Source organism: Oncorhynchus masou, chromosome 21, assembly GCF_036934945.1.
Source record: "Oncorhynchus masou masou isolate Uvic2021 chromosome 21, UVic_Omas_1.1, whole genome shotgun sequence".
Lineage (NCBI taxonomy): Eukaryota > Metazoa > Chordata > Actinopteri > Salmoniformes > Salmonidae > Oncorhynchus > Oncorhynchus masou.
The window spans coordinates 14706521-14731619 of NC_088232.1; the positions used below are offsets into that span (position 1 = coordinate 14706521).

Below are 25099 nucleotides of genomic sequence, written 5' to 3' on the forward strand. Positions count from 1 at the left end.
TTACTTCACAGTCCCTGCTGTTCCATAAGGTGTTTATTTTATCTGTTTTTTAAATCTAATTTTACTGCCTAAGTCAGTTACTTGATGTGGAATAGAGTTCCATGTCGTCATGGCTCTATGTAGTACTGTGTGCCTCCCATAGTCTGTTCCGGACTGGACTTTGGGACTGTGAAGAGACTTGTGGCATGTCTTGTGGGGTATCATATCCTCTGCTCGCCCCACTCCTGTCCACCGTCACCACTAAAAGTTGCATAGATCACTTCATTACTCCATTTTATTTATAAAGCACTGCAGAAAAAACAAAAAAAACATCCAACCTAACTGACTTCACTGTTAAAATATGACATAACCATCCCTGTGAAACAGGCTGGGTAACTCTCAAGGTTGCACTAGTCCAAACCAATCTAGGTAAATCTGCCTTCAGTTTTAGTGTCCCCCATCTTTTGGAATAGACTACAAAACTAGATCTAGACTCTCTGGTGGATCTAGGGTAGTTTAGGACTTTAATGTCGAATGTGTTGTATAATTGTATTTGTGGTGTTTGAAGCTGTAGGGTTGATTCTGTAATGTGTAGTTTATTTTATTCGATTTTTAGTGATCATTTCAAATTGTTGTATTGCTGTTCAAAGGGCACAATTGTGAATGAGACCCTGGTCTCAACGGGTTCCCCTGAAAAAAATACAGTTCAATAAAATTAAATTAAATCCCCTGGCAATGTGGAGGAGGGTCTAGAGCTGAGCCATAGTAACCAAACAAGTCTGTGCGGTGACTGTAAAATCAATAAGATAAGGGGGGGGGCACTCCCTGACTGCAATTCTAGTCTACAGTACCTGTTGGAAGCTGCCCCTTTGGCGGACTACTTGTGTGGCTCAGAATGTCATAGTCGCAGCTATGCCCGGAATGTGAGCCTGGAGTCTGGTCCAATTGGAGAAGCCCCAGAGCTCTATTTAAGGAAATGGCTGGGGCCCATTTCGCCTACACTCTGTACCCCGACTAGCTCCCTTCCTCAATCATTTGGAGAAGAATTATCATTATTTTCCTCTCTGGAAGAAAGCTCGATTTCCGTACCTGCTGAGAACAGAGAAAGTTAAAGTAGTCGGATTCCGCCGCTGAGGTTAGATAACCACGCAGGTCTGTGTGTGTGTGTGTGTGCTCGCAACAGGAGGTTGGTGGTACCTTAATTGGGGAGGATGGGCTCATGGTAACAGCTGGAGCGGAATCAGTGGAACGGTATCAAATACATGGTTTGATGCCATTCCAACAGCTCCGTTCCAGACATTATTATGAGCCGTCTTTGACAGATGTTCCCTTTCAAGGGCTGGCTACTGTGGCATTACCCAGTGGTTCCCCTATATTAATTTAGCAGCGTCTGAAAAATTGTTGCCGCCACTCCAAAAAATTATTAACACAATTTCAGTGTAAACTTAAAATGACTAAAACCAGATTGGCAGTAGAACATTTTATGGCGCTGTATATTTTATGAGATCATCTTTGTGAACAAACAATCACCAATTGGAGCTAGACAGTCATGGAAAATCTAAAATTCCAAAAATGTCGTGGCATGGTGACCCAATTGATTTTGTTATATTTGAGTCACTCAGATAGCATAAGAACACAGCACAAGCCATGGAAAAAGTGTGTAGAATTGCAGGAAATTAAATAAATAAAAAGCTGCATAATTCTCTCCACCCATGGCTAAATGTGTACAATTGCAGGAAGCTAGCTTTAAAACTGCATTTCACGTTCTTCATTTAACCCCATCACATTATTTTTCACACGGCTAAGGGCTCCACATTGCGTCGTCATACCAATCAGCATTCAGGGCTCGAACCACCCAGTTTATAATTGTAATTATACAACTGGTGGGTCTAATCCTGAATGCTGATTGGTTAAAACCGCATTCCAGGTGATGTCTATTCTACAAGTTACCATCGGCTAAATCTATGACGTTAAAATGCCTATTTACTCTGTTTCAGACTGCAATCCACTGTCTCATCAGCCCAGCCAGGCAATTTATGAAGATGATCTCCACTATAAAAAGCATCTAGACATTATATCGCATATCTTTTAGACTAAAATTTAGTTGTCAACAACGGAAATTTGTATAAACCTTGCCGTCTGAATTTAAATATTGAAACAATGTCGGAGAGACAATCGCATAGTAATGAACGTGTCGTGAGTCGAGATAAGAGACAGGCAGGCAGCTTTCCTTAGCAAATCGAAATTATCAATCAGGATTTTTATGGATATATAAAAATGGAATGGCCGATTAATTAGGGCCGATTTCAAGTTTTCATAACAATCAGAAATCAGTATTTTTGGGCACCGATTTGTCGTTTTTTTTTTTACACCTTTATTTAACAAGGCAAGTCAGTTAACCTGTTGCGTCGCGCAATCCCGGATCCGGGATTCTATTTATAGCCTCAAGCTCATTAGCATAACGCAACGTTAACTATTCATGAAAATCGCAAATGAAATGAAATAAATATATTTGCTCTCAAGCTTAGACTTTTGTTAACAACACTGTCATCTCAGATTTTCAAAATATGCTTTTCAACCATAGCTAAACAAGCATTTGTGTAAGAGTATTGATTGCTAACATAGCTATAAGCCTAGAATTCAGCCAGCAACATTTTCACAAAAACAAGAAAATAATTCAAATAAAATCATTTACCTTTGAAGAACTTCAGATGTTTTCAATGAGGAGACTCAGTTAGATAGCAAATGTTCAGTTTTTCAAAAAAATATTATTTGTGTAGGACAAATCGCTCCGTTTTGTTCACGTTTGGCTATGAAAAAAACCTGTATACAGTTATAGCTGTATACAAGCTCATTAGCATAATGTAACGTTAACGATTTCTGAAAATCGCAAATAAAATGAAAATAATGCGCCTGCTCTCAAGCTTAGCCTTTTCTTAACAACACTGTCATCTCAGATTTTCAAAATATGCTTTTGAACCATAGCTATTCACTAATTTGTGTAAGAGTATGCTAAGCTAGCTTAGCATTTTGAGTAGCATTTAGCACGCAACATTTTCACAAAAACCAGATAACCAAATAAATAAAATCATTTACCTTTGAAGAGCTTCGAATGTTTTCAATGAGGAGACTCTCAGTTACATAGCAAATGTTCAGTTTTTCCTGAAAGAATCTTTGTGTAGGAGAAATCGCTCCGTTTTGTACATCACATTTGGCTACCGAAACTAAACGAAAATTCAGTCACCAACAACGTCAAACTTTTTCCGAATTAACTCCATAATATCGACCGAAACATGGCAAACGTTGTTTGGAATCAATCCTCAAGGTGTTTTTTCACATATCTCTTCATTGATATATCGTTCGTGGAAGCCTGCTTTCTTCTCTGAATTCCATGGAAAAATACTTGCAGCTGAGGTTTGCGCACCAATTTCGGCGCAGGACACCGGGCGGACACCTGGTAAATGTGGTCTCTTACGGTCAATCGTCCAATCGCCTACAAATACGTCACAATGCTGCAGACACCTTGGGGAAACGACAGAAAGGGCAGGCTCATTCATCTCGCATTCACAGCCATATAAGGAGACAATGGAAAACGGAGCCTCAAAATCCTGCTGATTTCCTGGATGCCGTTTCATCTGTAGCTCACGTTCTAGGGCACGCACAGAGAATATCTTTGCAGTTCTGGAAACCTCAGTGTTTTCTTTCCAAAGCTATCAATTATATGCATAGTCGAGCATCTTTTTGTGACAAAATATTGTGCTTAAAACGGGCACGTCTTTTTATCCAAAAATGATATAGCGCCCCTAGAGTTTCAAGAGGTTAAGGACACATTCTTATTTTCAATGACGGCCTAGGAACGGTGGGTTAACTGCCTCGTTCAAGGGCAGAAAGACAGATTTTCACCTTATCAGCTCAGGGAACCCAATCTTGCAACCTTAAAGTTAACTATTCCAACGCAATAACGACCTGCCTCTCTCTCGTTGCACTCCACAAGGAGACTGCCTGTTACGCAAAATGCAGTAAGCCAAGATAAGTTGCTAGCTAGCATTAAACTTATCTTATAAAAAACAATCAATCATAATCACTAGTTAACTACACATGGTTGATGATATTACTAGATATTATCTAGCGTGTCCTGTGTTGCATATAATCTGACTGGGCATACAAGCATCTGACTGAGCAGTGGTAGGCAGAAGCAGGCACGTAAACATTGAAACAGCACTTTCGTGCATTTTGCCAGCAGCTCTTCGTTGTGCGTCAAGCATTGCGCTGTTTATGACTTCAAACCTATCAACTCCCGAGATGAGGCTGGTGTAACCGAAGTGAAATGGCTGGTTAGTTAGCGCGCGCTAATAGCGTTTCAAACTTCACTCGCTCTGAGCCTTGGGGTTGTTGTTCCCCTTGCTCTGCATGGGTAACGCTGCTTCCATGTGGTGGCTGTTGTCGTTGTGTTGCTGGTTCGATCCCGGGAAGGAGCGAGGAGAGGGACGGAAGCTATACTGTTACACTGGCAATACTAAAGTGCCTATAAGATCATCCAATAGTCAAAGGTTAATGAAATACAAATGGTATAGAGGGAAATAGTCCGATAATAACTACAACCTAAAAACTTCTTACCTGGGACTATTGAAGACTCATGTTAAAAGGAACCACCAGCTTTCATATGTTCTCATGTTCTGAGCAAGGAACTGAAAAGTTAGCTTTCTTACATAGCACATATTGCACTTTTACGTTCTTCTCCAACACTTTGTTTTTGCATTATTTAAACCAAATTGAACATGTTTCATTATCTACTTGAAGCGAAATTGATTTTATTGATGTATTATATTAATTTAAAATAAAGTGTTCATTCAGTATTGTTGTAATTGTCATTATTACAAATACATTAAAAAAAATAATATATCGGTCGATTAAATCGGTATCGGCTTTTTGGTCCTCCAATAATCGGTATCGGCGTTGAAATATCATAATCGGTCGACCTCTAATACACCACAAAGAAATGTATCAATAGAAAACAGGTAAAACAAAGTGCAGCTAGTTTGCGGTCTTTCCATCTTCAGTTTGAAGTGATCATGTAAGCTGTACTATTGGCTAGCTCTCAAACAACAGTGTCCTGACCAGAGAGAACATTTTCTATTCCAGGTGAAATCGCACCTCATTAGCTCATTGCTATGGATGTAGCCAAATACATGTCACCAGAAAACAGCTTATGAAAATGCAGCTACTTTGTTGTTATTCTGGCTGCACTTTGATGTGACTGTACGTTAGTCATAGTTGGCTACCTAGCAAACAAGGGATAAGAATGTTGCCAGCCAGTATGGCAATAGAACATTTAGAACGAACGACTAGGAATAACATTGACGAATACGGTGACTGAGTTCATCAAGAACTGTATAGGAGATGTTGTACCCACTGACTATTAAAACCTACCCAAACCAGAAACCGTGGATAGATGGCAGCATTCGCGCAAAACTGAAAGTGCAAACCACTGCATTTAACCATGGCAAGGTGACTGGGGAAAAACCTGAATACAAAAAATCTTGTTATTCCCTCCTTAAGGCAATCAAACAGGCATCAGTGGAGTAGCAATTCAATAGCGCAGAAACAAGACGTATGTGGCAGGGTCTACAGACAATAATGAACTACAAAGGGAGAACCAGCTACGTCACGGACACCTCTGTTTTGCTTCAGGACAAGCTAAACCCCTTCTTCACCCGCTTTGAAAAGAACACAGTGCCAACGACGCGGCCCACTAGCAAGGACTGTAGGCTCTCCTTCTCCACGGCCGCCGCGAGTAAGACATTTAAGTGCGTTACCCCTCGCAAGGCTGCCGGCCCAGACGGCATCCCTAGCCGCGTCCTCAGAGCATGCACAGACCAGCTGGCTGGGTGTTTACAGACACATTCAATCTCTCCCTATGCCAGTCTGCTGTCAACCACCTGCTTCAAGATGTCCACCATTGTTCCTGTACCCAAGAAAGCAAAGGTAACTGAACTAAATTACTATTGCCCCATAGCACTCACTTCTGTCATTATGAACTGCTTTGAGAGGCTAGTTAAGGATCATAACTTACCTGACACCCTAAACCCACTTCAATTTGCTTCCCGCCCCAATAGATCCACAGATGATGCAATCGCCATCGCACTTCACACTGCCCTATCCCATCTGGACAAGACGAATACCGATTGAAGAAGTTTTTTTTACTACAGCTCAGTATTCAACACCATAGTACCCTCCAAGCTCATCATTAAGCTCGGGGCGCTGGGTCTGAACCCCGCCCTGTGCAACTGGGTCCAGGACGTCCTGACGGGCCACTCCCAGGTGGTGAAGGTAGGAAACACCTCCACTTCACTGATCCTCAACACAGGGGCCCCACAAGGGTATGTGCTCAGCCCCCTCCTGAGACTTAGAATTACTGGCCAGTATAATATTGGAACACCAGTCACTTTGTTTACATACCGCTTTACTCATCCCACATGTATATACTGTATTATATTCTACTGTATTTTAGTCAATGCCACTCCTGCATTGCTCGATCTAATGTTTGTATATTTCTTAATTATATTATTTTACTTTTCGACCTGTGTATTGTTGTGAATTGTTAGATATTACTGCACTGTTGGAGCTGGGAACACAAGCTTTTCGATACACCCGCAATAACATCTGCTAAATATGTGTATGTGACCAATGAAATTTGATTTGGGTCGCATCCATATATCCAGAACAAAAAGACTGAACGACTGGGTCGTGTCTCTGTCAACCGAACCAATAGAACGAATGACCAGCCGGTTTAGGTAGCAACACTAGATTCATGTTGGGACTATATCTTGTGGAATAGTATGAATAAATTCAGAAAAACAACATTTGTAAAATATGTAACTAATTATTTGAATAGGTTGGTGACCCGTTGTGTAAAAAAGTGATTACCCATCAAGCCAGTGTTTGGAGGATATATTGGCACGGTTTGCTGGCAGGCCAACTTCATCTCGGGCCTAACAATCCCCATGCCAATATAACCTCCAAACACCGGCTTCGAGGGCATTATCACTTAAGGACACAACGAAGAGAGACCAGACCGGAGCCTTGTGAGTCACTCACTATTGTTCACCACGTATCAGGTGATACAGTATCATATTTGAGAAGAAACAATCCCTAAATGTTTGCAGCTGGATATCTTATGTAAGGGATAATCAACAGGAGTGGAACTAACATTTCACGGAGTTGCATTATTTTAAGAGATCGCATAGAGCCCAGAATTGATTATCCCTTTTATACCATGGCTATAATTTAACACATTTACCACTAGAAATGTACTCAAAGTTCACTGAAGTAGCTAGTAAGTTTACTAGATAGCTACAGTGGTTGCCTTGGTAACCAAACAAACATACTTGCCAGCTTAGATAACCATCAGTCCTAGCTTGCTATTATGAAAATCGAATTCAACAAATGGCAATCATGTTTCCATTTCGACTTTTTCTTTCAAAAGCAGATCAATGGAGTTCCTTATCAAAACGTTATTTGAATAGACTAAAAAAAACATAGCTTGAGGACTAAAAAAATGAGAGAAAACAAACAATATCAATAGCCTATAGAAAAATCAAATGACAAGTTCTCCAGAGTCCAATGAACTTGTGGATACCATTTTTATGTCTCTGTGTCTCGTGTGAAGCATGCGAGCAGATACCCAGACTTCCAGTCATTGTGCTGGTAAAAAAAATCTGCGTGGCAAGTAGATTTTTAATTATAAACTGGGTGATTATAAATTGGCTGACAGCTGTGGTATATCACACCATAAACTACAGGTACGACAAAGCATTAATTTCTTCTGCTCTAATTACGTTGGTAACCAGTTTACAATAGCATTAAGGCACCTCGGGGGTTTGTGGTATATGGCCAATATACCACGGCTAACGGCTGTATCCGTTGTGCATAAGAACAGCCCTTAGCATTATACCACACCCCCTTGTGCCTTATCACTTAAAATATACCTGCCACAGTGGCTGGTGGACCAAAAAATAATAATTTTAGGCCCTGCATCCGACTCTGGGGAAATAGAGAAAGGGCTTCATTGGCAAAATTTCAAAGTATGCCTTTAAAACTGCAACTTCTTGGGGCAACCTGATAAAAATGTTGCAAAAATATTTGAGTTAAAGACATGTCATTCTCATTGAAAGCAAGTCTAAGAAATGGTAGATATGTTCAATGTGCACCATTTCTATGCTTCCCGTTCTTAAAAGCTTAATTGTTGCATCTTTTACACCAGCTTCAATTTCTGGTTATGGAAAATGCATTTTACAGCGGATTACAGTACCAGTCAAAAGTTTGGACACACCCAGTGGTGTAAAGTACCTAAGTAAAAATACTTTGACATCCGGGCCTCCCAGGTGGCGTAGTGGTCTAAGACACTGCATCGCAGTGCTAGCTGTGCCACTAGAGATCCTGGTTCGAGTCCAGGCTCTGTCGCAGCTGGCCGCGACCGACAGACCCATGGGGCACAACTAGCCCAGCGTCGTCTGGGTTAGGGGAGGGTTTGGCCGGCAAGGATGTTTTTGTCGCGTCGCGCACAAGCGACTCCTGTGGCGGGCTAGCAAAAAGCATGCTGACACGGTCACCAGTTGCACAGTGTTTCCTCCGACACATTGGTGCGGCTGGCTTCCGGGCTAAGCGGGCATTGTGTCAAGAAGCAGTGAGGCTTGGCTGGGGTGTGTTTCAGAAGACGCATGGCACTCGACCTTCGCCTCTCGAGTCCGTTCGGGAGTTGCAGCAATTAGACAAGACTACCAAATTGAATACCATGAAATTCAGGAGGAAAAAAAAATACAATTGGTTTAAGTACAACTTAAGTAGTTTTTTGGGGTATGTGTAACTCCAAAAAAGAATGATGTACTTTTTACTCCTTAGTTTCCTTGACACCCAAAAGTACTCGTTACCTATAATTTAGCCCAAACAACTACCACTTTCCCTACTGTATTTAATTTATTTTGCTCCTTTGCACCCCATTATTTTTATTTCTACTTTGCACATTCTTCCACTGCAAATCTACCATTCCAGTGTTTTACTTGCTATATTGTATTTACTTTGCCACCATGGCCTTTTTTTGCCTTTACCTCCCTTATCTCACCTCATTTGCTCACATCGTATATGGACTTGTTTATACCGTATTATTGACTGTATGTTTGTTTTACTCCATGTGTAACTATGTCGTATGTGTCGAACTGCTTTGCTTTATCTTGGCCAGGTTGCAATTGTAAATGAGAACTTGTTCTCAACTTGCCTACCTGGTTAAATTAAGGTGAAATAAATCAAATAAACATTTTGAATGCTTAGCAGGACAGGAAAATGGTCTAATTCACACACTTATCAAGAGAACATCCCTGGTCATCCATACTGCCTCTGATCTAGCAGACTCACTAAACACAAATGCTTTCTTTGTAAATTATGTCTGGGTGTTGAACTGGGCCCCTGGCGATCCGTAAATATATAAAAAAACAAGAAAATCAAGTCTGCTTAATGTAAGAAATGTTTAATGATTTATAGTTTTGATACTTCAGTACATTTCAAACCAAATACTTTAACTCAGTATTATTGTACAGGGCGACATTCACTTGAGTCATTTTCTTTAAGTGATCTTTACTTTTACTCAAGAATGAAAATTAGGCACTTCTTCCACCACTGGACACCTACTCATTCAAGGGTTTTTCTGTAATTAAAAAAAAAATTCTACATTGTAGAATAATAGTGAAGACATAACACATATTGAATCATTTAGTAACCAAAACCAGTAAAAATCTAAATATATTTTAGATTTTGCAAAGTAGCCACCCTTTGCCTTGATGACATGCCAGCTTTGCACGATCTTGGCATTCTCTCCAACCAGATTCATGAGGTAGTCACCTGGAATGCATTTCAATTAACAGGTGTCCCTTGTTAAAAGTTAATTTGTGGAATTTCTTTCCTTAATGCGTTTGAGCCCATCAGTTGTATTGTGACAAGGTAGGGATGGTATACAGAAGACAGCCCTATTTTGGAAAAGACCAAGCACATTATGGCAAGAACAGCTCAAATAAGCAAAGAGAAATGACTGTTCATCATCGTCAGTCAATCCAGAAAATGTCAAGAACTTTGAACGTTTCTTCAAGTGCAGTCGCAAAGACCATCAAGCACCATGATGAAACTGGCTCTCATGAGGACCGCCACAGGAAAGGAAGACAGAGTTACCTCTGCTGCAGAGTTCATTTGAGTTACCAGCCTCAGAAATTGCAGCCCAAATTAAATGCTTCAGAGTTTAAGTAACAGACATCTCAACATCAACTGTTCAGAGGAAACTGTGAATCAGGCCTTCATGGTCAAATCACTGCAAAGAAATCACTACTAAAAGGACACCAATAATAAGAGACTTGCTTGGGCCAAGAAACACGAGCAATGGACATTAGACAGGTGGGAATCTGTCCAAATTTGAGATTTTTGGTTCCAACCGTATGACCTTGAGATGTGAGATGCAGAGTAGGTGAATGGATAATCTCAGCATGTGTAGTTCCCATCGTGTAGCATGGAGGAGGTGGTGTGATTGTGTGTGTGTGGGGGGGCTTTGCTGGTGATACTGTGATTTCTTTCAAATTCAAGGCACACAACCAGCATAGCTACCACAGCATTCGGCAGCGATACGCCATCCCATCTGGTTTGTGCTTAGTTGGACTATTATTTGTTTTTCAACAGGACAATGAGCCAAAACAAACCTACAGGCTCTGTAAAGGCTATTTGACCAAGAAAGAGAGTGATGGAGTGCTGCATCAGATGACCTGGCCTCCACAGTCACCCGACCTCAACCCAATCGAGATGGTTTGGGATGAGTTGGACCGCAGAGTGAAGGAAAAGCAGCCAACAAATTCTCAGCATATGTGGGAACTCCTTCAAGACTGTTGTAAAAGCATTCCTCATGAAGCTAGATGAGAGAATGCCAAAAGTGTGCAAAGCTGTCAAGAGGCAAAGGGTGGCTACTTTGAAGAATTTAAATACTACATGATTCCATATGTGTTATTTCATAGCTTCTCTTCACTATTATTATACAATGTAGAAAATAAAAACCCTTGAATGAGTAAGTGTCCAAAATGTTGACTGATACTGTATATGTATTTATAAATAATTATATACAGACAATACCCCATAATGACAGTGAAAACGTTATTGAAAATGAAATACAGGAATATCTAATTACGTAAGTATTCACACCTCGGAGTCAATTACATGTTAGAATCACCTTTGGCCGAGATTACAGATGTGAGTCTTTCTGAGAAGTCTCGAAGAGCTTTGCACACCTGGATTGTACAATATTTACCCATTATTTGTTTATAAATTCTTCAAGCTCTGTCAAATTGGTTGTTGATTACTGCTACACAACCATTTAAAACTAACTAGGCCACTCAGGAACATTCACGGTCTTTGTGGGAAACAACTAGTGTATAGTTGGCCTGTGTTTTAGGTTATTGTCCTGCTGAAAGGTTCATTCATCATCTCCCAGTGTCTGGTGGAAAGTAGACAACCAGGTTTTCCTCTAAGATTTTGCCTGAGCTTAGCTCCATTACGGTTCTTTTTTATCCTGAAAAACTCCAGTTCTTAATGATTGCAAGCATACCCATAACATGATGCAGCCACCAACATGCTTGAAAATATGGAGTGGTACTCAGTATTGTGTTGTATTGGAAATGCCCCGAACAATTTCTATTCAGGACAAAAATTGAATTGCTTTGCCACATTTTCTTGCAGTATTACTTTAGTGCCTTATTATTAACTTATTAATTAACTTCACCATGCTCAAATAGATATTTCATCTCTGACATGAGGTAGTCATTTAAAAACCATGTAACACTATTATTGCACACAATAACTATATTTGGCAAGCTAAATATTAGTAGCATAACCAAGAGCAAGCCACGTTTAATTAGGTGCTCGTCATTCACACGACAGTCAAATTTGGCAAAGGTAGCACACATCTAGTTGCAGATGATATATAAACAGTACGAGGTGTTTGCAGCAGTGCTAGTTTCTGTAGAGAGCACACCAACACAGAAAAAGGGTACCTTGTTTTTAAACTTTGTTTGAACACCTCAAATAGACAAGTCACCAGTCCATGGCTAGGCAACTTTGATATGAGAAGGGCCACAAAAAAAAATCTGAACTCATCATGAGGGGCCGCAGTTGCTCGTGGGTCTGTGTACTCACATCCATTGAACTGGCCAGTTGGCCATCCCTGCACTAGACAATCAGACCTTAACACACGTCACCTTTCAGCACAACTCCAGCTCAGATTCGGTAAACCTCCCGAGTTCACCTCTCCTTTGAGTTTGTAGGACCGCTGAAGGAACCGAGTTTGACAAAGTTTGTGGGGGTTACTTTGACCGAGATAGTGCTCTCATGAGAAAATGGCATTTGGGCAAGATGGCATTTGGGCAAGACAATTGGCCCAGTGCATCTCAAATTGTTGTTCCAGTTACATTTCGACAAGAAATACAGAGGTTGGCTCACGATGGTAGTATGGCAGGCCATCTTGGGGTCAGGAAGACATATGATCGTATTGTGATTAACTTTTTCAGGCCAGGTCTGAAACAAGATGTTGTGGCTTACTGTAAATCCTGTTAGGTTTGCCAGTGGACAGAAACCGAACCAATCTGTACCGGTTGCACCTTTACAGCCTATTCCTGCTTTTGACAAGCAGGGTTCTGGTAGATTGTGTTGGTCCTTTGCCCAAAGCAAAGAGTGGTAACCAATCTCTTGACCATCATGTGCCCTGCCAATTGTTCCACTGACGAAAATCACAGCTCCTAGTATTGTTAAGGCACAGTGGCGTCTGTTCTTGGACACCAAGGGAAGCCAGGCTTCCCCACATTTTAATTACAAATAAGTTATCTTTTGTCTCGCTATGTTTCATAATTTTCCTTCAATTCGCAAGAGGTTGAATGGATCTCACAGGAGAAAGCATCCGAGCAAGCGAAACAGCGCCCCTCTGTCTCTCTACGTGTAAGGCCATCTACCTGATACTGTCTGGTCCAAACGAGGATGGCATTGCTGCCCCCCATAGCATTGAATGCAAGGGAAGCCAGCAAGCATTTGGCCTCACTTGACAAAAAATATATATATTAAAGAAATTGCCAATCAGCTTTGAGAGCATACGTCATTAACAGAAACAACTTGAATTGTTGCATCTCGTTGTGTTGTCCTCCTTTGGACTTGTGGTTTTACTTAATTTTCCATACTGGCCTATGATTATAACGGCAATTCAGATCCAACCATTAATTCATACATTGTTGTGCCCCTGGCCTGAGAGGATGGAAGATGAATATGTACAGTAGCTAAATGTAGAAGGCTAATGTTAACTAGCTAACGTTGCCAATTAAATGGAAGTTAGGCTAGCAAGCATTTTAGCCAGGTAGCCTAGGGCGCAAACAGAAATCAGAACCATGGACAGCCACATTATATTTAGTTTCAATTGTTTTTGGTATATTTTAATTGTCACTGTATTAGACTAAGCTGTATTGTGGACTTCAGACAGAGGTTGCTATCCGATTCTGTGATAAAACAAAGGTGTGGTTGAAATTATTCTGACACGGTCTTCTTATTGTCTCAGCCTTTAGGCGCATACACATCAAGGTCGCAAGGCATATGAATTAACAGAAAACAATGGAATTATCACAACACATACACTACCGTTCACTTAGAAATGTCCTTGTTTTTGAAAGAAAAGCACATTTTGTCCATTAAAATATCAAAATTTAACAGAAATACAGTGTAGACATTGTTAATGTTGTATATGAAGATCTCCCTTCACAGAACAGCGCAAACTGGCCCTAACCAGAATAAAATGAGGAGTGGAAGGCCCCGGTTCACAACTGAGCAAGAGGACAAGTACATTAGTGTGTCTAGTTTGAGAAACTGACCCGCAAAACACCAGTCTCAACGTCAACAGTGAAGAGGCGAATCCGGGATGCTGGCTTTCTAGGCAGAGTTCCTCTGTCCAGTGTCTGTGTTCTTTTGCCCATGTAATTTTATTGGCCAGCCTGAGATAAGGCTTTTTATTTGCAACTCTGCCTCGAAGGCCAGCATCCCGAAGTCGCCCCTTCAAGTTTCTTGGCAATTTCTCGCATGGAATAGCCTTCATTTCTCAAAACATGAATAGACGGATGAGTTTCAGAAGAAAGGGCTTTGTTTCTGGCATTTTGAGCCTGTAATCGAATCCACAAATGCAGATGCCCCAGATACTCAACTAGTCTAAAGAAGGCCAGTTTTATTGCTTCTTTAAAATCAGCACAACAGTTTCCAGCTGTGCTAGCATAAATTGCAAAAGGGGATTCTAATGATCAATTAGCCTTTTAAAATTATAAACTTGGATTAGCTAACACAACGTACCATTGGAACACAGGAGTGATGGTTGCTGATAATGGGCCTCTGTTACGCCGACGTAGATATTCCATAAAATATTTAAAAAGATTCTGCCGTTTCCAGCTACAATAGTCATTTACAACATTAACAATGTCTAACATTGTATTTCTGATCCCTTATGCTATTTTAAATGGACAAAAAAAGTTATTTTCTTTCAAAAACAAGGACATTTCTAAGTGACCCCACATTTTTGAATGGTAGTGTACATTATTGGTTGTAATGTTGTTGTTTTTTTTGGGGGGGGGGTGTTACCTACACACCACTACTTTTAAGGCCCAGGTTAAATTCTTTTGAACATTTGGACTTCCTCAGATAGTGCAATCAGACCACGGTTTGAATTTCATGTCAAAAGTCTTCCAGCAAGTGCTACAGCAATTGGGTGTTAACCATTGCCCCTCTAGTGCCTTTACAACCCAGAGTCTCAAGGTTCTTGTGAGACTTTATCAGACTTTAAAGTCTATGTTGAAACCTTACCGAGTTGCGTTTGAGAAAAGGGACCCATTCATCCCAGTCTGTGTTGTTTGCAGCGTGGGAAGTTGTTCAATAATCTCTTGGTTTAAGTTCGAATGAGCTCATGTTTGGATATAAAGTCAGAGTTCCTTTGAGCTTGCTGAGAGACATTGTTGCAGGACACCACCTTAAACAAAAACAAATCTGTGGGGCGCACAGATTAGTGTCACCTCGTTAGTCAGTATGTGTTACACCTGTGCTGGTTGTCCATCGTGTTAGGCAGAAGGTGTGTCACCTGTGCTGGCCCAGGTGATATTTAACAGTGGCTGGCACAGTGCGCCAGTTGTCTTGAGAGATGTTAAAACTTTTAGTTGGCTCTCCCTATTTGATTTCTAGAAAAGCAATCCTTTATCGGACCTTCCCTGTTTGGGATTTGCTCTTCTTTGGTGTGGGTTTTACTTCTGTTTGCATCTTGGTAAATTTAGTGGGCTCTCATGGTGGGTGTCTTAGATCCAAGAGGTTGTTGCTATTCAACTTTTAGTGGACACCCCATGTGTCTTTCAGAACCCCTCTTAAAACTTGACCTGTTATGTTTTGGTTGTGGTTAGTAACTCGTTAGGTCCACCTTTTTGAATAACAAATAGTTTCTCGCTGGGGACACTTTCTGTTGTGTGCAGAGGGTCCCTGGTTCCAGCCCAGGTTGCGGCAAGGAAAGGGACAGAAGCAATATTGTTACATTGATGCTGTTGACCCAGATCAGTGGTTGCTAAGGTCAAAGGGTGTGAGTGGAACTGGTGTGAAATGGCTAGCCAGTTACGCTAGTAGCGTTTCAATTGGTGGTGTCACTCGCTCAGACCTTGAAATAGTTGTTTCCTTTGCTCTTCAAGGGTTGCAACTTTTGTGGAGCGATAGGTAACGATGCTTTGAGATTGTCTGATGTGTTCAGAGGGGCCCTGGTTCAAACGTAGGCTAGGGCTATGAGAGGGAAGGAAGCAACACTTACTCCTCCTCCAGTCTCTGGAAGGAACCAGTGAGGTCACTAACAAGCTACCGGAGTCAAAATCCACTCTTGTGCTCATCACACGGGAAACAGCTGCCGTGGGCTTGTACTCGCCTGCTGATGTCATCCTGGCACAGCACAAGAGTGACCCCGTGTCAGCCAATCAGCTCTGTCAGGGAGTAGTCATGGACTATAGGGGCGCTTGGTCTAGGCTGACACCTTTCAGTGAGGGGAGAAGGATGTGGCTGGCAGCGATGCAGTGAGAGAGTTTGTTGTGGGGGTGGGTGTAGTCTGTGACAAGCATGTCTTTCTAAGTGCTAAATCCATCACTAAAATAGTCTATCCCAGTTTGTCCAACTCCATCAAATCGCTTGAATTTACATCGATGGCACTAATGTCTCCATCACATTCTGTATAGTGGGCCCCATAAGGCTGTTATACTATCCTGTCCCTGGCCAACCCCATGTCATGCGTGCTGTGCCTAGTGCTTTGTGTTCCCTTGTCTTCTTGATGCCTCAGCAGTGCCTGCACACAGTTGGGACTGGATGGCACCCAAGCCTCTGTATACAATGACATGCACTGTTTAATGCCTCCAAAAATGGCCAGCTGCCTCAGGAGGAAGGGAGGGTAGGAACTATATAGGGAAACACCAAATGGTTTGTGGTCTGCTGCCTATTCATCAATGAGGTTAACAATGTGTTTCACCTGTCCAGACAGAGGGTGGAGCCTGAATATTACATGCCACAGTTTCAGGCACCAAGTGCTGACGGAGCATCTATTCACACCTTTGGTCAAACCACATAACTGCTAAAAAGGGGATAGAGTGACTTGGAGGAAAGTTTCCGCAATCGTAACTTAGGCGGGGTACCCCTCAGTTGTTCCATTAGTCTCAACCTAGAAGCTTTGCGTCAGCAGCTCAAGGTTTAAATCGAAAGGGTTTGAGGCCGAAATATAGTGGGAGGGAGAATCACATACACCGTCTGACAATCTGCTGCAAAATGGAGCTGTGTTGGCTTGTGGGTTCTTAACACATCACTCACTGCAGAATGCTGTGTTGAATTCAAGAAATTAGGTCTCCCGAAATCCATACCTGTCCACTGGTGATAACTCATCAAATTAGTCCACAACACTAAGCACTGCTTCAGTTATAACACTTGGCTGCATAAACCATGCAATACAAAACTCTACATGGCACTCAAAGCCAGGGGTTGGAACCAACAATTTTCCAATCCAAAAAATAAATTCTGAACCGGTTCGAACCCCAAAAAACTACCGGTGTATATTGTTATTTTTTTAACCCGTGACATCAACAGGTTTTTACATTTAGCTCATTAAATTACTTCACCACCAGTGTGGCTAGAGCAAGCAAGCTAGTTGTTTACATGCATGACGGACAGAGAAGTGTAGCCTATGGCGCAAGATGTGACTGAAATGTTGCGTGTGGGGAAGAGAGTGAGAGGGTTCAGGAGGAGGCTTGAAGCGCTGGGCATCTTGTTATGTACATGCATTACCGAAATCAGGCCCACAGAATTATACCGACAGTAGGAGGAACGGCTTCTATTGAGGAACTTTGTATGTTCTTTGAGCTAGCTAACAAACTTGTGTGTGCAGGGCGGCACCAGAACAAAAAACACGTCTTACATTTTTGTAGTTAATAAATCCAACATGAAATGTGATATCTGAGCTATAGTATCCTTAACTTAACTTGCCTAAACACGCACAGGAAAAGATTTTCAGCTTGCAGGTTAGACACTGGAATATGTTTGAGTGACGGAGTGGCTTTGCATAGGCGCTTTCTTGCATTTTGTTGTGGGACTAGGAAAAAAATGCCTGGAACGTAAAATAATGCTATTAACCAGTTCCCCTGCTTTTAAAATAACAGTTATGTTCTGGAACAGTATGAATTACTTTCGTTACAGGTTCCGTTCTGTTTCCTGAACTGGTTCCAACCCCTGCTCAAAGCTGGAATAAAGAACTAGCCTTGCACAAGCCTTAGCTTGAAAAAAAAATAATGATGCGTGTGTAGGCAGATTAATTCAAATCAATTACCTATTTTGTACTAGAATTAGAAACTATGACGCTCATTCAAAATGTCTGACTTGACGTCGGTACAAGTACCTTAATTCAGGCTCACCTAGTGGAAGTATGGTCCCTAATGAAGTCAGAGGAGTTTCAAAAGCTTCCTCAGTCACTGTTTCTTTCTTTCAGTGAAGTCCAGACTTTGTGTTGCCGTTAGTGTTGGGAAGGGGGAAAAAGTGGCGTTTGATTCCGACTGTTCCGAGGGAGACTGGGAGGGATTTTTTTTTGGCAGGTCCTCAGTCTCCCCATTCCTGTGGTTCCGTATGAGTTCACGGAATACGGAGCCGAGTGGCCAGAAATAAACTGTTTGCTCATGCGTGGGTGCAATGAAATAGTTCAACACCCAAACGAGAGACAAGGACTCTTTTCTCTTCTGCTAGACAGGACGAGACAGGACAGGAAAAAGCAGCTGGAAGAAGAAGGAAGGTTGAGGCTGGGGAGACCTGAGCAAATCTGGAGTGTTGGTCCAATGGGGGTGTCTGGGAAGGGGTGGTGGTAGTAGTAGTTTCTGAGCAGGGGTGATGAGGTTGGAGGTTCAGCTTCAAATTCCACTTCAGCCACTATTATGTTTTCTACTAATCTATCCCGTATATGTCTATCTTGGATGAAATGTAGCTTGTATCAAAGTTAATTTTATAAAAAACAATATCCTGTTTGGACACTGGAACTTTAGGGGTTTGCAGTAGCAATGATTTGAAGCTGTTCACTAGTGCAGTGCAATACACTATTACCCTGGTAAATTGTACTAGGTAGACAAAAAGGGCACCCCTAAAATACAAGACATTAAAGAGTTCCTAACATAACTTCATATTATTTTCCTTCATCATCATATCCTTCACCATTTCTTTGTTCTTCATTTGGAAAGCCCTTTTATATCCTCTGCTGTTACTTCCCAACTATGTTCCATGCCCACATTCCTAGACAATATCCCCATCATTGGAATCCATTTACGACTACAGCAAGGAATGCCGTTTTCCGTCAATGGTTTTTCATCAGCGGTGAACGCAGGGAAGCATGATGTTTGGCCTGGACGATATGGCCTAAAAATCTATTTTTTTCCAAACATGGGAGATTGGCTAGAAAAGAAAAAATAAATCTCTAAATAAGCTTTGTTGCACAACTAAAAGGTGACTGCATCTACAACAGAAATCAGGGCTTATATAAAATTATACCTAGGCTAAATAAACCAAATATTTTCTGTTTTTTTGCAATAAGTAGGTCTATAAAATGCCATTTTTGTTCCAAATTTAACCAGAATTATGCACATCCACTAATGACCAATTTCTTATAGCAGAAAATTAACACAGATCTCATAAACAATCTCAAGCACAAGCCCACCTGCTAGTAAGTAGCCAGCTGATCTTTATATTTCAAGTCTAGCCAAATTGGATCTATTTGCTTGCTAACAAGGTAGAACTGTTTTGAATACATCCTCCAGTCCATTTGAACAACATAGCATGTTCAGTTTGTTTAAAATATGGAAATCAAGTGGCCTACGTGGAAAATATGCTAATTTATCATATTGAGAACAGGTTGCCAATTCCTCATATAAATGTGTATTTTTATGCTCATTGCAAATGTATAAAACAGACAGCTAGCGCATAAGTCTGTGGCTAAAATGCTGCTAGAGGTATGTGGTACGCAATGACGCTCGTGACAGAAACAGAGCATACATTTTTCACAATCATGTTCATTATTACTCACGTTTTAGTAGGGTCTGCTCTGTTCTACATTTTCGGAGTTCAAACATAAAAAGTGTATCATTAGAAAGGTTGTGTTCTCTACTATTACAGTAAAAGAATGTCTCAATACGTTTTGGCGTCCATATGACCGATTCTGTTGGCTCAAATGCAAATAGTGGGTTTAAACTGCTTATTGTCAGAGAGGAAGTGATTATTTTAGGTTTGTTGTGAGTGGCACAGGGAGAGGCTTGATGTCTGTGTGCGAGTGGTAAAAGTGCACAGAAGGAGCGAAGGAGACGAGGCCAAAAAGATAAACATGCATAAAAACCTTAATTCTTGCGATACAGGCATTTGGAAAAATCGCGCTAAAACTTACATTCAAATGGATTTGATATAAATCGTCCAACCCTACATGACATCTGAAATGTGGTGACCAGCAGCAGACTATTATTAGGCTCCAACATGCAGTGAACAAATCTATTGAGAAAGGTGCAAAGAGATGAGCCTGGTCCCAGGTCTGTTTGTGCCGTCTTGCCATTCTGTCGTTGGAATCACAATGACCATAGCATAGGAGTTAACAAGACAGCACATACAGATCTGGAACGAGGCCAGAATAAGATCAGACACGACCAGTTCCTGACAAGTCCTCATGATATGGACAGTGTGGTCCTTACAAGTAAAGACACTATGGTCCTCATAATGCTACTTGACAGCTCCCTGAGGTGCCTATGCCATCATGTCTGTGCCACACTGAATCATCATCCTCCTCGTCTCCCCTACTGTTGAATGAGCAAGTGGCGCTACCAACACTCAACCAATCCAGCTACTCGTCCCTAGCGGTACTAGAATGGTGAAATGACACTGCAGACAGTCTCAAATACGACAGCCCTCCATTTTGCCCATAAAAGGTGACTATGGTGTTCTTAGCATTGCTTCTTAGTCCTGACCAACAGAGCACCTGTTCATTTTGAAGTGGATATTCCTTGACATATAGACACTGATATTAGCCTAGATAGTAATAGGCTGAACATGACAGTGGTGGATAATGGGATAATGGAACGTGTATGTGTTGCATTCTCTTTTTCAATAAGAAAAATAGGTCTGCTGTGCTTATCACACCGGGAGGGAGATTGAGAAAAAGATTCTGAGCATGAAGGAGGGAGGGAAGAGAGAGGGTTAGGAGAACTAGAAAATAACTGAAAAACATTTCAGGACTGAGCAGTGCCACAGCACAGAAAAAAACAAACATTTAGGCAAAATTACTTGAACCGAGGTAACTTCCAGATTCGATCAGCACAACAATAGGTTTGATAATCTTACGTAGAAATTTAATGATGGAATCGCAATGAAATGTCGGTAAAACTTTATTTGGATTGTTAGTTTGTAGAGAATCTACAGACTATCTGCTAGCCCTAACCTTAAACCTTACCCAGGGTTTTCTAAACTCTGTCCTCCGGACCCCAAGGGGTGCACGTTTTGGTTTTTGCCCAAACATTACACAGCTGATTCAAATGATCGAAGCTTGATGATTAGTTTCTTATTTGAATCAGCTGTGTAGAGCTAGGGCAAAAAAACAAAATGTGCACCCCTTGGGGTCCCAAGGACAGAGTTTGGAAAACCCTGTCCTAACTTTAACCCTTACCCTAACTCTTATTGTAAAACTAACCGTTATCTTAACAAGCAGTTGCTCATCAACAGATAGTACGACCATCTTTAGAGCATCTACAAATGGTTTATCCAAATAAAGTGCGACCTCATCCAGTGACTAAAATTAATCCCCCTCTCCCTTACCCTAGTCACACAGTCACACACTGATCATCAGTCTTTTGACTCTTGACTTGCTGTGACAAGCAGCAAATAAGTTGCATCACTTTGTTCAGGGAACAAAGCAGTCTCTTCATGCAGTGAAATAAGTAGGTAATTCTGGATTCCTTTTATTAGTACAGTACATTCCAAATAGCTGCGCCTTTCCACTCAACTTAGATCTTCCAGCTACAAATTAACCCTGTGAGGGCCACACACATCAATTTCTACCACAAATAAGCATATTTTTCCAACCTTCTCACAACAATAAAATAGATATCAAAGACTTGAATTCATACATCTTAAATCTGCCTGAGACTTTTTAAATGCATTTAACCCACCATCCACACTTCTGCGTCTGAAGAGATTACAATGAACATAATGTGATTCAGACAACCATACACTTGATATCAGTGTAGACAGAAAGAAACACCAGGATTGTGGGTTTGATTCCCAGGGCAACCCATACATAAAATAAGCACGACTACAAGTCGCTTTGGATTTTTTTTTAAAGCATCCTTTGATCTCTGACAGTGTACATCCAACTAGGGCTTGGTAATGACCAACCTAAGAACTTTATACAGTCCATCATTAATGTTTCCAAATTTATATTGAACAATAACAGGGGCTGTACTGCATTAAAACATTCTCAATATAACTGGGAGAACACAGTGCAAAGAGAGGCTGAGAGAGAGACAACCACTGCCCACTAGAAACTGATGGGAATCCCATGTTGCGGTGTCTGTATGCGTGTTGTGTAGGGGAAAATGATAACATATCCATCATTACAGACGGTTTCTCAATGTGTATTAAGGCAGTGCCGACCAACAGATGTGGTCCTGGCTATACAGCTGTAGACATTGGATCAGTACACACACACACACAGAGGCAGTGTTTTTTCTCATCATCACTAGCCAGAGCTCCACTATTTTTCATGAGCCGGTTTGGTTGCCAGGGTGTTTGTTTCCATGACCACATACCAGCCTGATGCAACAAACCAGACCACCACCACCCCTAACCAATTTAACCCCACAGTAGAACACTGGAATTGTGTATGATCTGGTGTCCTATTCAAAGATGCCAGGCCAGATAATGCGATGACTTCATTGTTGCCATGCCATATTACACCGACTCTGGCAATGGGCACGGTTAACCCTTCGCTGTCTGTGGAAGGACTAAGAGGTTAATACCTTCAAATGTGTGTTTGTGTATATGTGAATTGGCACCAGTGCCAAAAGCACTAATTCTCTTCGGCCAACTTCAACAGAGCATCACCATTATCAACTTAGATGGACAGTCAAGATGGAGATGGTGTGTGTGTCGGTGTGCCTACCTGGGTTATTGGCCTCTCCCTCCAACACGTGAAGCTCGGTGCAATCAGCCAGGCTGTGCTCCAGACACAGCTGCAGGAAACGAGCCTGGGTCTGCGACACCCGCTTCAGCAGCGACAGCAGAGCCACCGTCTGCTCACACTCGTTCCACCCCTTAAACCAGCTTCCCAGGATGCCCACCTGGTCGCGAAACATCATGGTCTGGGGCACAGGCACCAGGCCGAACGTGGAAACTAGTTAGTGACCTTACTGGTGTCACGAGAGAATTGAGTTAAATTGGTGCTCTAGTGGTTAAACTTTGGTCAAAGCTTGTGTTGGATGTGCTCTTCTTGTGGTCTGTTTTTGTTGTTGATGTTGAGTGGAGCAGAAATATGTACTTTGAGCAGGAGGGATTTGAGCTGTGGTGCTCAGTTCAAGTGGCGTAGCATCATCCAGGCTTTTACAAAAGCAGGTGTACTGTAGTTTCAGCTTGAGGGGAGTGGTGGCAAGGTGCTCTCCTAGGTGCATCTGCACAAGGGGTTTTTAACATTCAGACAGGAGAGTCGGCTTTCCTCCTGCACTCTGCGCTGTCACACCAGCATTACTTTTGTTGGCATTTTCCACAGGGATCCCATTTATCTGAAATGATGAAAATAAATGGTTGGGAGACACTGTCACACATGGTCTGTCAGTAACACACACACAGCTTGGCATCCAAAATCCATCTAGTAAAGTCTTTACCAACGGTGAACGCCAAATGCAGAGGAAATGTGACCAACACTGCTCTCTGCAGACTTGAAATAGACTGTTATTTTGAAAAACATTTTACATTGAAACCAGGAGATTAGTGACACCCATTGCCTACTGACAAAGCCTGTATGCCTCATACTTCTCATTTAAAAGTAGGCTATTTCCAAAGAGAAAAGCGCCGGTCCCTTACGTTATAATGTTACATGTTCAAAGGGTCCCTGGTGTAAGCTTTATGATAAAGCATAAATGATTGCTTTCCACCACACATTGCTTCGAAAATAGCCTGTAGACTGTATAATCGGTAGACTGCCAACTACGCGAAACTGAAAGTCCCCAGAATGAAAAGACTGCATTCTTTTTCAAAATATTGCATTAAAATAGGTCCATGTCAGCACTAACAGGTCTCCAAAACTGTCACTTTGCTTCATCAGCACTGGGGCAAACATTGCCCTATATGAGCACCGAGGATAGGCTAGATATTTTGTAAAAATGTGGAGGTGATGCGATTCGGAGCGAGGAAAATTAATAGGGATCTACATTAAATAATTGAGGAGTCTCAATGCGCAGTCTAGAACATTTCCAAAATGTGCCCAATGCAAAGCTATGTTACACTGTAATGCAATACACATTCAGTGTAGTTTCCATAAACTCCACAGAGCCAGGCCCGAGCGTTAACCATTTCAAGGCAAATTAAAACGTCCAGCAGGACACATTTTATTCCCCCTATTAAGACGTTTAAAAAACGGTGATACAGTAGGCTAAGTTAGCATATTTTCTCTATTACCAGTGTAGCCTACTGGACAGACAACTCAGCGAGAGCAGTTCAGACAAAATAATCGACAAAAACATATTCCAGAACTTTGGTTAAAAAAAAAAGTGGCAAAGAAAATGTGTAAAACGTTACTCACTTCCTTGCACAACTGCATCGGTGGTGTGGATCGCAAGACGGGTGCGTAACAAAGTTTGAAACTGTGGGCAGCGGTGCCCCTTCACTCTGCATCTGTGCGTTTTGCCATCTTGACTAACTTTTCCTCCGGCAGTTAGGCTCCTCTTGTTTTACCAAGAGGAGAGATTCGGCTTTGCTTTCCACATGCGAATAATTAACACGAAGCATTACGTCAGGAAGCACAAAAATAGATCATGGGGTTAGGGACAGATCACGTAGCCTACCAGCAACCGAGACGACAGAGGCATTAACATGTTTTACAAGGGGGGGAAATCAAAACAAGAGTGAAGTTGTGTGTGTATATGAAACAAGGGCGGGAGTTGCCTCAGTTTGTCCCGTTCACTTATCTGTACAACACTTTCACCTACATTTGCCAAAAGCAGGTCGATAAAATATGAATACGTGGCGAAAGATACCTTTTTGTCAGAGTTGATCATTTGGCAGTGTTTACATTACAATCACATGACGAAGAGAAAGATTCTATCAACGACACCAGTGTGCCTCCCTGTCCCTGAATTTCTTTATTGTACATTTAGATTCAATGTGTGCGTTCCATACAGCAGAGGGCCTCATCCACCCTACCGTCTGGTCTGGTTCAAATCAAATGCAAAATAGATATTATTAACATTGTTTCAATTTTAGTAACATTAACAGTGATGCATTGTAT

The 25099-nt window shown here is 41.6% G+C and overlaps 1 protein-coding gene across 2 annotated transcripts in view; it reads right to left on the reverse strand.

Annotated features, from left to right (window-relative positions):
• The window catches only part of samd4a (sterile alpha motif domain containing 4A), a 98137-nt gene extending 73499 nt beyond the window's left edge, over positions 1-24638 (reverse strand). Inside the window, exons 1-2 of one of the 2 annotated variants that reach the window (XM_064927532.1) lie at positions 24395-24638; positions 22760-23375 (exon numbers count right to left, since the gene is read on the reverse strand). In XM_064927532.1, the coding sequence (XP_064783604.1) occupies positions 22760-22955 (196 nt within the window). In that variant the 5' untranslated portion in view covers positions 22956-23375; positions 24395-24638. The remainder of the gene's footprint in view (positions 1-22759; positions 23376-24394) is intronic. The other variant, XM_064927533.1, reaches the window with a different exon arrangement.
• Positions 24639-25099: the final 461 nt, after the last annotated feature.